The 12,545-nt window shown below is 39.3% G+C and overlaps 1 protein-coding gene across 4 annotated transcripts in view; it reads left to right on the forward strand.

Moving 5' to 3' along the window:
* LOC121377085 (KICSTOR complex protein C12orf66 homolog) overlaps nt 1-12,545 on the forward strand; it is a 29,112-nt gene that overhangs the window by 2,338 nt on the left and 14,229 nt on the right. For 2 of the 4 annotated variants that reach the window (XM_041504954.1, XM_041504953.1), the window contains exons 2-7: nt 1,375-1,514; nt 3,332-3,472; nt 5,296-5,468; nt 9,913-10,050; nt 10,855-10,993; nt 11,961-11,981. In XM_041504954.1, coding sequence (XP_041360888.1) covers nt 1,416-1,514; nt 3,332-3,472; nt 5,296-5,468; nt 9,913-10,050; nt 10,855-10,993; nt 11,961-11,981 — 711 coding nt within the window. In that variant the 5' untranslated portion in view covers nt 1,375-1,415. Of the gene's footprint in view, nt 1-1,374; nt 1,515-3,331; nt 3,473-4,082; nt 4,122-5,295; nt 5,469-9,912; nt 10,051-10,854; nt 10,994-11,960; nt 11,982-12,545 lie in introns of those variants that run through there. The other 2 variants (XM_041504955.1, XM_041504956.1) reach the window with 2 other exon arrangements.

The following is a 12,545-nucleotide window of genomic DNA, read 5'->3' on the forward strand; positions in this document are numbered from 1 at the left end:
AAACTAGTCTGAAAAATATTTCCCTGCATTTTAAAAATATAATTAGTAAACGGTATAACACTTTTCGGTTATTTTAGTTCAAACAAAAATCTTGAGAGAAAACTGAAATGGAAAATACAGAAAAAAGGAAACAAAAACGAAACGTTTAACATCTTATACTTAACAATCAGTCCAGTTCACAATTAGTCACATTGTTACTAGAAATAAAAGTGAACTAAGATCCATGTGTGTACACAATCTACCCAGGAGAAATATTCATCGTAGGCGTGTATCACTTTGAAATTTGAACATGCATCTGCAGTAACGACAAACTGTGCCACTAAAGAAAAATATTCCAAAACTGATCATGAGATGTACAAATTTTAAGAAAGTTTAAAAGTTTGTTTTGTTTACTGATACCACTAGAGCACATTGATTTATTAATCATCGGCTATTGGATGTCAAACATTTGGTAATTTTTGACGTGTAATCTTAAAGAGGAAACCCGCTACATTTTTCCATTAGCAGCAAGTGATCTATTAAATGCACCATCCCACAGACAGGATAGCACATACCACAGCCTTTGATATACCAGTCGTGGTGCACTGGCTGGAACGAGAAATACTTCAGTGGGCCCACTGATGGGGATTGATCCCAGATTGATCGTGCTTCAAGTGAGCACCTTACCACTTTGCTACGTCCCGCCCCCAAAATATTTAAAAGTGTTAAACTATCTTGTAGTATCATGTGTTGCAATTATAAATAGGCTACAAAGTGAGGTCATAGGCAGTCTATAAATAGCTAGGTTACCGGGCCACACCCACTGCACCGAATCACTGGGCATGGAAATCGTTTTGGATACAGGGGGACAATTTAAAAATATTTATTTACTATATACATAAAACAAAATGGTAGTGTACGTATTTCAGATTATGCACTCTTTATTTGGCGGGGGCGGGATGTAGCCCATTGGTACAGCGCTCGCTCAATGTGCGCTCAGTCTAGGATCGATCCCTGTCGATGGGCCCATTGGGCTATTTCTCGCTCCAGCCAGTGCACCACGACTGGTATATCAACGGCCATGGTATGTGCTATCCTGTCTGTGGGATGGTGCATATAAAAGATCCCTTGCTGCTAATCGAAAAGAATAGCTCATGAAGTGGCGACAGCGGGTTTCCTCTGAATATTTGTGTGGTCCTTAACCATATGTCCGATGCCATATAACTGTAAATAAAATGTTTTGAGTGCGTTGTTAAATAAAACAGTTTTTTCATTCTTTGTCTTTATTTGGCGAGAAACACATTTTCTACGTAATTCACAGTGTTCATAGAAAAAATTATCTTTAAATGCTGAGGACATGCAAATTAATCTCCTTTTTTTACTTCTTTTTTTCAGAAGAGTTCCAGTGAGACAAATGATCTAACCCAGACTGAGTAATGTCATCTCCAGCATCTGACTCGAGAGAGGAGAACTTTTTAGAAAATTATTTCTTACACCTCAGTCAGTTCGCATTTGACCGGGCGAAAGAACTTGCGGTAAACTGAATGTTTAAAATAAAAATAAAAATTAACCGCTTAGTTTATTTTATTTAAAGTTGCAGACCCTAGTTTAACCCATAAAATTGGACACTAAGTTTGGTTATTTAAAGTTGCAGACCCTAGTTTCAACCCATAAAATTGTACCCTAAGTTTTGTTATTTAAAGTTGCAGACCCTAGTTTCAACCCATAAAATTGGACCCTAAGTTTGGTTATTTAAAGTTGCAGAGCCTAATTTCAACCCATAAAATTGGACACTAAGTTTAGTTGATGTACAAAACTGTAACACATTTCTATAAAGTTACAACAGAGTGAAACAAGAGTCTGTGATGTTGAAATGGGAAATACTCTTTAAAAGTAATAAACATCTCCATCTCCTTTATTTAGAATTCAGAGGTACGTGTGTTTTTAAAAATATGAAAAATGCATTTTGTGATATTAAAAACAACAGGATAACCAAAAACACTTCGAATGTACCGACTTGGATAATGTAAACAATAAAATCTAAGTAAAATATGATTTCAGTTATCAAAAACGGCTCTAATAGTAAAAATATGTCTTAGTGTTTAAAACTAGGGTATATGTCCCTTTAAAAGTAATGAACATCTCCATATCCTTTATTTAGAATTCAGAGGTACGTGTGTTTTTAAAAATATGAAAAATGCATTTCTTGGTATTACAAATACCAGGATGACCAGGGCCCGTGCTTATAAAACGTTTAGAGTGCAGACTCAATCTCTAATGACGTCACACACATACAATTTGTATGGCTTTGTCATGACATTACTGTCACAGACTCTGTTAAATAGAGTCTCGAGTCTCGACTCTAAAAGTTTTATAAGCACCAAGCCAAAAAAACTTTGGATGCACGGAAATGGATAATCCAAATAATTAAATCTGAGTAATGTTTGATTTCAGTCATCAAAAATAGTTCTAATATTGACAGATATGCCATGGTGTTTAAAAACTAGTGTCTGTCAGTTTAACGACTCCACTAGAGCACATTGATTAACTAATCATTAGCTTTCGGTTGCCAAACATTTGGCCATTTTGACTCGGAGGAAACCTGCTACATTTTTCCATTAAGGAAAGACCGTTTATATACAAGTCATGAGGTACTGGTTAGGAAGGTGGGGAAACAGGATACATGTTGGTCCACAGGGGATTTGATCCTTTGGCCTAAGAACCAATTAGGAGATAACCATATGGAGTTTTTAGATTTGCGGGTGTTATTATTTATTTTATCCTGCAAATGTCATTTTTGACCGAAGGCGTTGGCATATAAAAGATTCCCAGCTTGTAATCAAAAAGAGTAGCCCATGAAGTGGCAACAGCAGGTTTCCTCCCTCAATATCTGTGTGGTCCTTAACCATATGTCTGACGCCATATAACCATAACTAAAATGTGTTGAGTGTGTCGTTAAATAAAACGTCTTTCTTTCTTTCTTTTAATATAGACCGGCCTCGGTGGCGTCGTGGCAGGCCATCGGTCTACAGGCTGGTAGGTACTGGGTTCGGATCCCAGTCGAGGCATGGGATTTTTAATCGAGATACCGACTCCAAACCCTGTGATCCACAACTGGTTCAACAAAGGCCATGGTTTGTGCTACCCTGCCTGTGGGAAGCGCAAATAAAAGATCCCTTGCTGCCTGTCGTAAAAAGAGTAGTCTATGTGGCGACAGCGGGTTTCCTCTAAAAACAGTGTCAGAATGACCATATGTTTGACGTCCAATAGCCGATGATAAGATAAAAAATCAATGTGCTCTAGCGGCGTCGTTAAATAAAACAAACTTTACTTTTTCTTTTAATATCTTCAGGACAAGGATAAAGGTGGAACTGCCACTTGCTGGGGCACTCTGCTGCAATGTTTCTCACAACTAGCCACAGCAGAGAAAATGTACATGACCTTGACCTTTTTAGGCCAGAAGAGGTTTCCTGGTATTGGAAGGGCAAGGGAGGTAAGCAACATTTTGAATGTTGGTGTAACCATGTAAAATGTACATGAATTTGATCTTTTTAGGCCAGAAGAGGTTTCCTGGTATTGGAAGGGCAAGGGAGGTAAGCAACATTTTGAATGTTGGTGTAACCAGGTAAAATGTACATGAATTTGACCTTTTTAGGCCAGAAGAGGTTTCATGGTATTGGAAGGGCAAGGGAGGTAAGCAACATTTTGAATGTTGGTGTAACCATGATAAAGTATCTCCCATAAAATTTTAAATCCTGTAGTCTGAAGGTAGCAGATGCCATTATTAACAATTTTGTAATTTCTTACATACCCATTGGTGAGAACATCATTCGTTTATTTTTATAACACATACTGTTAACACATATTTGTGTGATAACAATTTATAGACATACTGGCTGCTTCTAGGTGATGACCAGGTTGCTACTGCCATACCATCCAATGAAAAAAGCGAGTCTTTTCTTTCCGTGGCCTGTACCTGTGGTTCCTGATTGGCAGGTGTATATTTAGACGGTCCCCAGACACTGTGTCTAGACACTAAAAAGGCGTGCCTCTTTTATGAAGATCACAGAGTATTGTGTGATAACAGCATGGATACACCTCAAATCATAATGGACATTACCAACTGCCATGCTTTTATTACTGTAAGTAATTCTGTAAAACCCTTTGATTAAGTATACTTTCCCATCTAAAATCACAAAACTGACCAATTACGTCGTCCCAAAGAAAAGAAAAGTATCACTTGGGTATCATGAGTGGTCGTTTTTGCTTGAACGTGCCCTACCAATAGGCCTAATAGTATGCATTTTTGGGGGGGATTTAAAAAAAAAGAAAAATACTATAACTCCATTTTGTTCTATTGATGTAACCTGAAATATATTTAGTTAAATAGTTTATTATACTATCAAGTCATTTATGTTGTCAGGTTGATGAAAGCAAAGCGCCTTGTCGTAAATTAGAGCGTTTGTTTACACTGTCAATAGAGGAGATGGACAGAGCTGACGTCACTTCGCCCCAAGTGAAACAAAATGGCTGCCCCCAGTTAGCAGGAATAATCATGTTTTTTTATTAACTCTAAAACTACGCATTTTTCATTTGTTAAAGTGTCAGTATGTGTTGGTGGTCCGGGTATGCATCTTTCCAACACATAAGGCTCTTGTTTGTGTAGACCCTACCTTTAAGGACCACACAGATATTGAGAGAGGAAATCAACTGTCGCCACTTCATGGGCTACTCTTTTCAATTAGCAGCAAGGGATCTTTTATATGCACCATCCCACAGGCAGGATCGTACATACCACGACCTTTGTTAAACCAGTTGTGGAGCACTGGCTGGAACAAGAAATAGCCCAATGGGTCCATCGACGGGGATTGATCCTAGACAGACTGTGCATCAAGCGAGCGCTTTACCACTGGGCTATGTCCCGCCCCCTAAGAAATAGAATACTACCATTGTGTATGTTAGATACCATTTATCCTACAACTCGTAGCTGGAAACCAAATAGTATCTGAGTGGGTAAAAGTCCAAGGTGCACCCAACTTTTCATCCCGCAGTTAGGAGGCGGGACATAGCCTAGTGGTAAAGCGTATGCTCGATGTGTGGTCGGTCAAGGATCGATCCCTGTCGATGGGCCCATCAGTTCTCGTTCCAGCCAATTCATTGGATACATTTTAAAATAACTCATTGTAAAATAAAAAGCTGCCAATTTGTAGGTGGCGAGTGTTTGAAAACATTGTCTCACAACCTTTTCACCACCTCTCCATGTGATCATTTCTTAAACACTTCTTAAAAACATTTTGTCTTCATAATTTTTTTTAGAACCTCAGAAACATCTACCAGTTTCTAATACAAGAATTCAAGAGACTTGATAGCTCGGGCCACATGGACACCACACCCGGAACAGTGCCCCCTAGTGACCTGGAGATTCTGCTGGCTCATCTGTGCGGACAACTCTATCATTACCTGACAGCTCGACACAAGATGATGGACTTGTATCCTCCAGACAGAAAAGTTCTTTTGGGGTTTTATCGGAAGTCTAGATTTTTAATAATCCGTATAGAAGTTTGTTTTGTTTAATGACACCCCTAGAGCAGACATTAGGTAATTAAAGATAAAACTCGCTACATTTTTCCATTAGTAGCAACGGATCTTTTATATGCACCATCACACAGACAGGATAGCACATACCACAGTCTTAGATATACCAGTTGTGGTGCACTAGCTGGAATAGCCCAATGACAAGTGACGGGGATCGATCCCAAACCGGCCACGCATCAAGCGAGCAATTTACCACTGGCCTGGGTCTCGCTTCAATCTGTACAGTGTTTCTGGGTGTTCCGCAGTTTGTCAGACATTTTCTATATTCTCTGTCCAAAATGTGTGATATTTACAGGGTTTTAGACTGCACCAAAGCTGAGGTAATAATGGGTGTACACAAAATAAGTATTAAAAAATATTATCCAAAGTAGAAACATGTTAACCTCAAAACATTTCACCTCAAACTTGATGACGTGTTAAAGGAAACATGTCACGTGACCTATATTTGGCACCAACCATGTACAATTAATTATAAATTGAATCACCTAAAAAAAAAAAAAAAAAAAAAAAATTAATTACTTAAAATATCTCCATAAAAAAACCCCAGATACGAGCTCTTAGCGGAAATTGCCGATCTTTAATGAGCAGGGCAATCACGAGGTCTGTGACGTCAGAGACGCGTCGCTTGATCTGAAGCCTTACACTTAAAAGCATTAGTCCGTACCACTCATAAAGAATCTAAGACTTGCACAGCTTACCAAAACAATGAGTGTTCGTTCGCAAAACGTTTTGCCGTATCAATATGAGCTGTTAGTAAATGAAGAAAGACCCACACATTTACTTACAACAGTGATACTGAAGAAAAAACGGATAGCGAGTCGGAGGGTGGAGAAACCGATGGTGCCAGATCAGACCGGTCGACCAATTTACAGCCCGGAGCCCGAAAGTAACCCGGAGACAAAACCAAAACTCGGATGCTAATGCCGAGGTGTATACTGTTCATATTTAGCATAAAGATACACCTCGATATGATGTATTTAAATATGTAAAAAATATAAATGTAGGACAAACATTTATTTTTTATTGTTTAAGAAAATATCGCATTTTTTATGTTCGGGCTGTACATAATGAAATCTGCACGCACAGTGTAAACAAACGCTCTAATTTACGACAAGGCGCTTCACTTTCATTAACCTGACTTGTAAAACAACATAAATGACTTGAGAGTATAATCAACTTTTAAACTAAATATATTTCTATTTGCATCAATAGAACGAAATGGGGTTATAGTATTTCTCTCATAAAAAAAGTAGCATATTATTAGGCATATTGATAGGGTGCGTTAGAGTAAAAATGACCACTCACGATACCCAAGTGATAATTTTCTTTTCTTTGGTACTACGTAATTGGTCAGTTTTGTAATTTTAGATGGGAAAGTCTACTTAATCAAGGGTTTTACAGCATTATTTACAGTAATGAAGCAGGGCGGCTGATAATGTCCATTAACATTGTACTACAGTCGCGACACGTTACGCCACAATGGTGGCTGGAAAAAAAGTCACAGGAAAAAAATGTCACAGAAAAAAGTCACAATTTAGTATAGGAAAAAAAATCACAGGAAAAAAAGTCACAATTTTTATATATGGGGTAATTGTTAAGTAGGCTAGATTAAAGAAAGAGGCCTCATATTGTGCATGGGTGGTGACTAATTGTTACACTTATTAATTAAGGTCAGTTAGGCAGGATTCCAGAAAGAGTCTTCATATTGTGCAGGGGTGATGCTTGGGTCTAGCTTACTGATTAGGATAGATTTAAACTAAGGGCTTCCTATTGAAATGATTTATAAAATGCCTAAGGTTAAATGTGTTTCACTATATATAGATATATTCTCTAGCTTGCTAGTATCAGAAGTATACTCAGCCAATCAGAACACGGCTCCCACTCGGTGTTACTTCAAGTTTGCGAAGTATCTGCTGTTTGGTCCGCGCTCGCGTGACTTTACTAAATGGCTTTTTTCCAAATTCCGCCCAAACTCAAACTCCCTGCTCCGGAGTTAGTCACTGGCGAAGTCAGAGGCTAAATCCGTGGTGGGCGTGCCTGAACCTTCGTGGATAGGGGCACGTTAATAGAGTTTCCCGTTCCCGTTCAGAAGTATATTTAATATGGAAGTTATTCATAGCAATAAGGGTGGTCACAAAATCTGTCATGAGGGGTTCATGTATACCAAACATGCAACTCGCAAAACAAAGTTGTGGTGGAAATGTGTCAAAAGATCTAGTGGTAATTGTCGAGGTTCTATGATAACAGACTTGATCGCCTTGAGGACCGCAAGAATGTGGCAGAATTTCTTCATGGTATTGGGTGGAACATCTGCCTAAACCACCAACATTAAAATCACAGAACATTTAACAAAAATCTCTTAATTAAAAATTGTGACTTTTTTTCCTGTTTTTTTTTTCTGTCACTTTTTTTCCTGTCACTTTTTTTCCTAGATTCGCCACAATACCCTGTGATCTTAAAAAAACTGGCATGTATTTTGTACGTATGTCTAGACAGTGGTAATCACTTACCTGGTCGATACCCTGCAATATACACATGCCAATCAGGAATCACATGTGCAGGCCACGGAAAGAAAGGACCAATTAACTAAAACAACACTCTGATTCTCAAGTCAGCCCGTGGATGAAACATAATAGTTATTTCGACACCAACAGTAGTGGTTTATTTTGTATTGAACTTCGTGTTACTGTGGGGCTTCGGGCGATGAGGAACGTTTTTGTGATTAAAAACATTATTTAAAATTATTATTATTTTCTACACGGTTTTTTTAAAAACATATTTAAATACATCGTACTGAGATGTATCCTCATGCCAAATCCCATGTTTGTATATGCCATATTTAATTACTTATTGACGTTTCCTTCTTCGGACGGTGAATACAGATTTTGTTATGTAGGCCCTAACATGAAAAATCTTTTTTTTTCCAAAAAAATAAATAAATAAAAATTTCTACATTTTTATTTTAACATATATAAATACATCATACTGAGGTGTATCTTTGTGCCAAATATGTACAATGTACACCTTGGCATTCGCAACCGAGTACTGTTTTTGTCTCCGGGTAACATTCGGGCTCCGGGCTGTAAATAGGCCGACACCAAAGTACTATGCGGTGTTGGTGTCCAATCTTTTCTTTTGCGATAAAATACACGTGTCTTTCTTCGGATACAATCCTTTGGAAAACCATAAAAAGACAATCCCGATCGTTTAAACTGTTTATTTTTACACCCAAAGGCCGCGCAGTACGGCACTGTTGGACTGAAAAGATCGTAAGCCCCTTACTCCATATATAAACAGTTAACAACAATGGAAGAGTACAGCAGCTGTGACGTCACTTCCCTTTTTTTCCGAACGCTCACGAATAAATAATATTATGCATAAATCGTACTTTGATACTGATTAGCGTAATTTCTTCATTTTAAGTTAACTACACGTATTTTATTGTTATAAAGTTATTTGTATATTATTTTTATATCATTTTGCTTTTAAAATGAGCTATAATATGGTCTCGTGTCATGTTTCCTTTAATTAAGCATAAAGGGTGGGACGTAGCCCAGTAATAAAGTGCTTGCCTGATGCACGGTCGGTCTGAGATCGTTCCCCATCAGTGGATCCATTCAGCTATTTGTCATTTGAGCCAGTGCGGTGTGGGACGTAGCCCAGTGGTAAAGCGTTCGCTTGATGTGCGGTCAGTCTAGGATCGATCCCCGTTGGTGGACCCATTGGGCTATTTCTCGTTCCAGCCAGTGCTCCCTCTCTTTCTCTCCCTCTCTCTCTCTCTCTCTCTCTCTCTCTCTCTCCCTCCCTCCCCCTCTCTCTCTCTCCCTCTCCCTCTCCCTACCTCTCTCTCTCTCTCTCTCTCTCTCTCTCTCTCTCTCTCTCTCTCTCTCTCTCTCTCTCTCTCTCTCTCTCAATATCTGTGTGGTTCTTAACCACATGTCTAACACCATATACTGAAAATAAAATGTGTTGAGTGCGTCGTTAAATAAAACATTTCCTTCCTTTCTTCCTTCCAGCCAGTGCACCATGACTGGTATATCAAAGACTGTGGTATGTGTTGTCCTGTCTGTGGGATAGTGCATATTGAAGATCCCTTGCTACTAATTGAAAACTGTTGTGGTTTTTCTCTTTTAAAGCACATATGTCAAAATTACCAAATGTTTAACATCCAATAATCAATCACAAAATAGCACTTCTATAATAAAACAGCATTTTTTTATTCTTATTTTCTGGGGTGCAGCTGTTCTCATTGTCAGCTGGTATAGAAAAAAATAATTTAAAATCATCTGTAGACAACTCTGAGAACTGACTTATAAATGACCTTGACCCATTTCTCAGATATGAGCAGATGTCGGCCATGGCGAATCACAAAAACGTGAGTTTTGTCGACCTGAGTACGATCGCCAGTGAGATAATTGAGGCGCACAGACGAGGATTCCATCACCCCCTGCTCAGTCCAGTGAAGTCGGCTTTCAGGTAAAAACTGCAGAATAGAACAGAACTTTATTTACTCTCGGGCCGTAAACCACTATATGGAAAATTAGGGGGGTGGGGGGGGATTTAGCTCAGTCGGTAGCATGCTCGCATGACGTGCTTGGGTCATAGGATTAAACCACATTAGATCCATCTCAACCAGTGCCCCATTACCAGTATATCAAAGGCTTTGGTATGTGCTGTCCTGTCTCGGAGAAAATGTTGCTGCTAATAGAAAACTTAAAAAGTTTTTTCTAACTACACATCCAAATAAAGTTTTGGTTAATCATTAAATTAGGTATATCAAAGGCTGTGGTATGTGCTATCCTGTTTGTGGGATGGTACATATAAAAGACCCCTTGCTACTAATGGAAAAATGTAGCAGGTTTCCTCTCTAAGACCGGCCTCGGTGGCGTCGTGGTTAGGCCATCGGTCTACAGTCTGGTAGGTACTGGGTTCGGATCCCAGTCGAGGCATGGGATTTTTAATCTAAATACCGACTCCAAACCCTGAGTGAGTGCTCCGCAAGGCTCAATGGGTAGGTGTAAATCACTTGCACCGACCAGTGATCCATAACTGGTTCAACAAAGGCCAGGGTTTGTGCTATCCTGCCTGTGGGAAGCGCAAATAAAAGATCCCTTGCTGCTAATTGGAAAGAGTAGCCCATGTAGTGGCGACAGCGGGTTTCCTCTCAAAATCTGTGTGGTCCTTAACCATATGTCTGACGCCATATAACCGTCAATAAAATGTGTTGAGTGCGTCGTTAAATAAAACATTTCTTTCTTTTTTCCTTTCTTTGGATTCCAGTCTGGAGTGTAGCATTCTGAGTTACCTGCTAGAAGCCCAGGTGCTGATCTCTGAGTGGCAGTTTCTGCCGGCCGTTCTTCAGCTCCACCAGGCTAACTCCAGGCTCGCCAGCTGGGCCGTGCTGGCATCCGTGAAAGACGTAAGTCTTATATACTCAGGTGCTCATTCTAGGGGAGGATGGTGGGGTTACACACACTAGTAGAGGACATGTAATATTTTTGTCCGTTTGGTGTTTTGGGGCAGTATTGCCAGCCAGCTGGGCCGTGCTGGCATCGGTGAAAAACGTAAGTCTTATATACTCAGGTGCAGATTCCAGGGGAGGGTGCAGGGAGTGCATTAGTAGGGGACATCAAATATTTGTTGGTTGGTGATTTGGGGCAGTATTGCCAGCTGGGCCGTGCTGGCATCGGTTACAGATGTTAGTCTTATATACTCAGGTGCAGATTTAAGGGGAGGGTGCAGGGAGTGCACACACTAGTAGGGAACATGTAATATCTTTGTCGGTTTGGTGATTTGGGGGAGTGTTGCCGACAGGGCAGTTCTAGTATCAGTGAAAAATGGAAGTCTTGTAAACAGTGCTATTTTAACTACAAAACAAGTTTCTTATACAGTCATTACAGCTTAAGGCATTCGTCCCTTTGGAATAGCTGTAGCAATGCGAGTTTGTTCTGGAATGTAATTTTAAGGTCGACTGGTATATCAAAGGCTGTGGTATGTTCTATCTTGTTCGTTTGATGGTACATACTGTATAAAAGATCTCTTGCTACTAATGTAGCAGGTTTCCTCTGTAAGACTAGACGTCAAAATGACGACATGTTTGACATCCAATAGCTAATGATTAATAAATCATTGTGCTCTAGTGGTGTCATTAATTTTTTTTTTAAATAAATTTCTTGTTTGTTAACATGCCCCTCCCCCCCCCCCCCCCCAAAAATTATGTATTAGTCAAGTGCTACATATACTGTAATCCAAATTTAGGTGGGGGGTTTTCCCCATCTTTTTTTTTACAAGAATAATTAATGCTCAGTTTTTAAAGGTTACATTAGACAATTAACCCTGCAAGTGCATTATTTATTAAGTGCTTGTTTTATATTTTTGCTTTCTAGTTGCCAGTGACAAGAGCTGAGGTACATAAGTGTTGTAATTAATTGTTGATAGTTTGTATTTCCTAATTTGCTAAATTAGTTTTTTCTGTAAACTGGAGGAATCTCACCACTTTTGTTTTTACTTTCTGAAATAATGGTGTCATTCATCCAGTATTTTAAAAACTTTCCGTTCTTGTATCTAATTACGGTTCAAGCATACTGTCTGTGGAAAAGTGCATATAGAAGACCCCGTGCTGCTGTACACAGCACTCCTGTCCTGGACGGAAGAACCGGCTGAGGCTGGTACTTGTGCCCAGAACAGGCGTGCGCTACAACAGCTTGCTCTGAATGTGCACGTTAAACAATTTTCCATTCCATTTCAGTACACAGCACAGACAATTGATCAATTCTCTCTGTGTCTGTGTCTGTGTCTCTGTCTTGGCTATTTCTTGTTCAACTGGTGTAACAAAGACCATGGTATGTACTATCCTGTCTGTGGGATGGTGCATATAAAAGATCCCTTGTTGCTAATTGAAAAGAATAGCCCATGAAGTGGCGATAGCGTGTTTCCTCTGTCAATATATGTGTGATCCTTAACCCATATGT

The sequence above is a fragment of the Gigantopelta aegis genome, chromosome 7 (genome assembly GCF_016097555.1).
Source record: "Gigantopelta aegis isolate Gae_Host chromosome 7, Gae_host_genome, whole genome shotgun sequence".
Lineage (NCBI taxonomy): Eukaryota > Metazoa > Mollusca > Gastropoda > Neomphalida > Peltospiridae > Gigantopelta > Gigantopelta aegis.